Source organism: Penaeus vannamei, chromosome 15 (assembly GCF_042767895.1).
Source record: "Penaeus vannamei isolate JL-2024 chromosome 15, ASM4276789v1, whole genome shotgun sequence".
Classification (NCBI taxonomy): domain Eukaryota; kingdom Metazoa; phylum Arthropoda; class Malacostraca; order Decapoda; family Penaeidae; genus Penaeus; species Penaeus vannamei.
The window spans coordinates 5,477,340-5,479,839 of NC_091563.1; the positions used below are offsets into that span (position 1 = coordinate 5,477,340).

Sequence of the window (2,500 nt, forward strand, 5' to 3'; positions counted from 1 at the left end):
GGGAGGAGGAAAGGGAGAGGGGGTAGGGATGGATGGAGGAAGAAAGAGGGAGGGAGGGAGGGGAAAGAAAAGAGGAAAGGGAGGGAATGAGGGAGGAAGAAGGAAGGAGGAGGGAGAAAGGAAGGGGGAAGGAGTGTGAGCCAGTGAGAGAGTGGGAGTGAGAGACAAAGAGGGAGAGAATGAATGAGTAAGTGGGTGAGTGAGCGAGTAAGTGAGTGAGTGAGTGAGTGAGTGAGTGAGTGAGTGAGTGAGTGAGTGAGTGAGTGAGTGAGTGAGTGAGTGAGTGAGTGAGTGAGTGAGTGGGTGAGTGAGCGAGTGGGTGAGTGAGTGAGTGAGTGAATGAGGGGATGGGAGGGGAGGGGAGGGGAATGGAGGGGAGGGGAATGGAGGGGAGAGGGAATGGAATGGAATGGAAGGGAAGGGAAGGGAAGGGAAGGGAAGGGAAGGGAAGGGAAGGGAACGGAAGGGAAGGGAGGGGAGGGGAGGGGAGCGGAGGCGAGGGGAAAGGAAAGGAAAGAAAAGAAAAGAAAAGAAAAGAAAAGAAAACGGAAGTGAAGGGAGGGGAAGAAAAGGAGAATTTGCTGAAGAAATTCATTAAGTAATGTAACAATAACGGCAGAGATCTTGAAAGATTTTGAATGGATAGATGAATTTAATCTAGCTGCAAAGACCAAAACAAAGAATTCAATAATAAATCAATATGAATAGACTACTGAAAATACTAAATAAACCCCCCCTCCAAAAAAAAGAAATATCTACGGTGAATTTCACAGAATTAAACAAAGAAAACCACACAGTAGTTCGGGGTAGATGCATATAACACTGTAATCTGTAAATTCAATATGATACGGTTTCACTTTTTCTTAGCATCAATTTCTCCATGACTTTTCTTTCACTCTCTGTGAAGTCACGGGAAAAACACTATTTCAATTTCTTTGTCTCATATGGCACTATCTAACCCGTATCTATTCACACTTTAAAAGACTTCTGCATACCAGAAGATTTTTCCTACTGTTTCACAGGGATCACATCTAATAAACTATGCTGTACTTTGCTTGTTATAACTAAACAACTGCACTTGAACAATAGCACTAGTTAACAAAGGAAAGATAACAAATGTTTAACTTTTTAATATGTTCCTTCTTCGTAAAATCTTTCTTCATACTCAAACAAAATTACTAAGGCACTGTTTTTTCACTGCATTTTAAACTTAAAAGTCCTTTGTTAATTTGAGTCTCACTAAACTTCACTTTGAACACGTATTTTGCATCCACAAGGTATGAGACATATTCTCACAATAAAACAAACTTGACTTTACTTTTCTTCTTCCGGAAAGTGTCACCAGGATTTCAAAATGCTGGGGGATAAAGAAAAATAAAAAAACATAGACATCATTTTGGAATCTTAACCCTTTCACACCATGAAACAAAGAACACCTAGCTTTTGCCTTGTAAACAAAAGCCTCTAATAAAAATCAACAATGTTCTGAGCAGTCCACACATGCCCACAACATTCAACTCACAACATTCAACAATCACAATGTTCAACAATCATAACATTCAACATTCACAACACATAACAATCACAACATTCAACTATCAAAACTTCCAAAAATCACTTGATTCAACATTCACAACATTCACCAATCACCACTATCATTAACCCTGACATGACATTTGAAATGAGAAGCAGAATGAATGAATGAAACTTATGCAAGTATTGAATAAAAATAACAACAACAATAACAACCCATAGTATATTGCAAAAAATGATGGCACTAAACAACTGAATATTCAGGAGACAGTCCAAAGCCCAAATCCCCGAGAAATAGTAGCGAGAGGCTCAGAAAACCCTCGAAAAGGGGTGAAAAGGGGTGAAGGATGAAGGAGCAGCACACAAAGGGTCTCCCCCCTGATCCCTCAAGTCACATAAAACTCCCTCTATTTCCTCGACCTAAAATGCATTTTCCACAAAATTTGCGAATCCTCGGATGAACACTTATGCAGGAGCTCATGCGAGAACAGAGAGCATAACCGTACAGTCATTGTTGCGAGAGATATTGAGGTGAAAATGTCCTAAAAGCGAGTTCTTTGTGCGATCAGCTGTTCTCGTGTATGGCAGACGACCTCCTCGAACAACACAACCTTCCTTTTCTTCCTCTTTTCAGACCCTTTCTCCTCACGGCCAGCTTAAAAAACTCGACTCGCGACTCACCTCTAATCTATTCATGCTGTTGTGGTTCATCATTTTCATCTTGTAGGACAGCTTTTCCCAAAATTGGGAAAATATTGGTGATATGTTCGCCAGGATGGAAGGTATCGGAGTTGCGACTTTAACAGCAGCCGAGGCGCTTTGGGAGGCGAGTTGCCATTGGCCAGCGGCTCGCATGCACTCTCTTGTTTACTATCCTTTATTTCACTCTCTTCGCCCTTACTTGCCGCGTCACACTTAACATCGAGGCCATTTGACTTGCCTGCTCGTCAGTCGAACACCCGCGAAC

General features: G+C 41.7%; 1 protein-coding gene across 2 annotated transcripts in view; it reads right to left on the reverse strand.

The window, feature by feature from the left end:
* LOC113824328 (F-box/LRR-repeat protein 20) overlaps positions 1 to 2,500 on the reverse strand; it is a 32,093-nt gene that overhangs the window by 24,055 nt on the left and 5,538 nt on the right. Inside the window, exon 1 of one of the 2 annotated variants that reach the window (XM_070130394.1) lies at positions 2,215 to 2,500. This exon is cut by the window's right edge and continues 17 nt beyond it. The exons of the other annotated variant lie outside the window; for it this stretch is intronic. Coding sequence (XP_069986495.1) covers positions 2,215 to 2,388 — 174 coding nt within the window. The 5' untranslated portion in view covers positions 2,389 to 2,500. The remainder of the gene's footprint in view (positions 1 to 2,214) is intronic. 2 annotated transcript variants of the gene reach the window in all.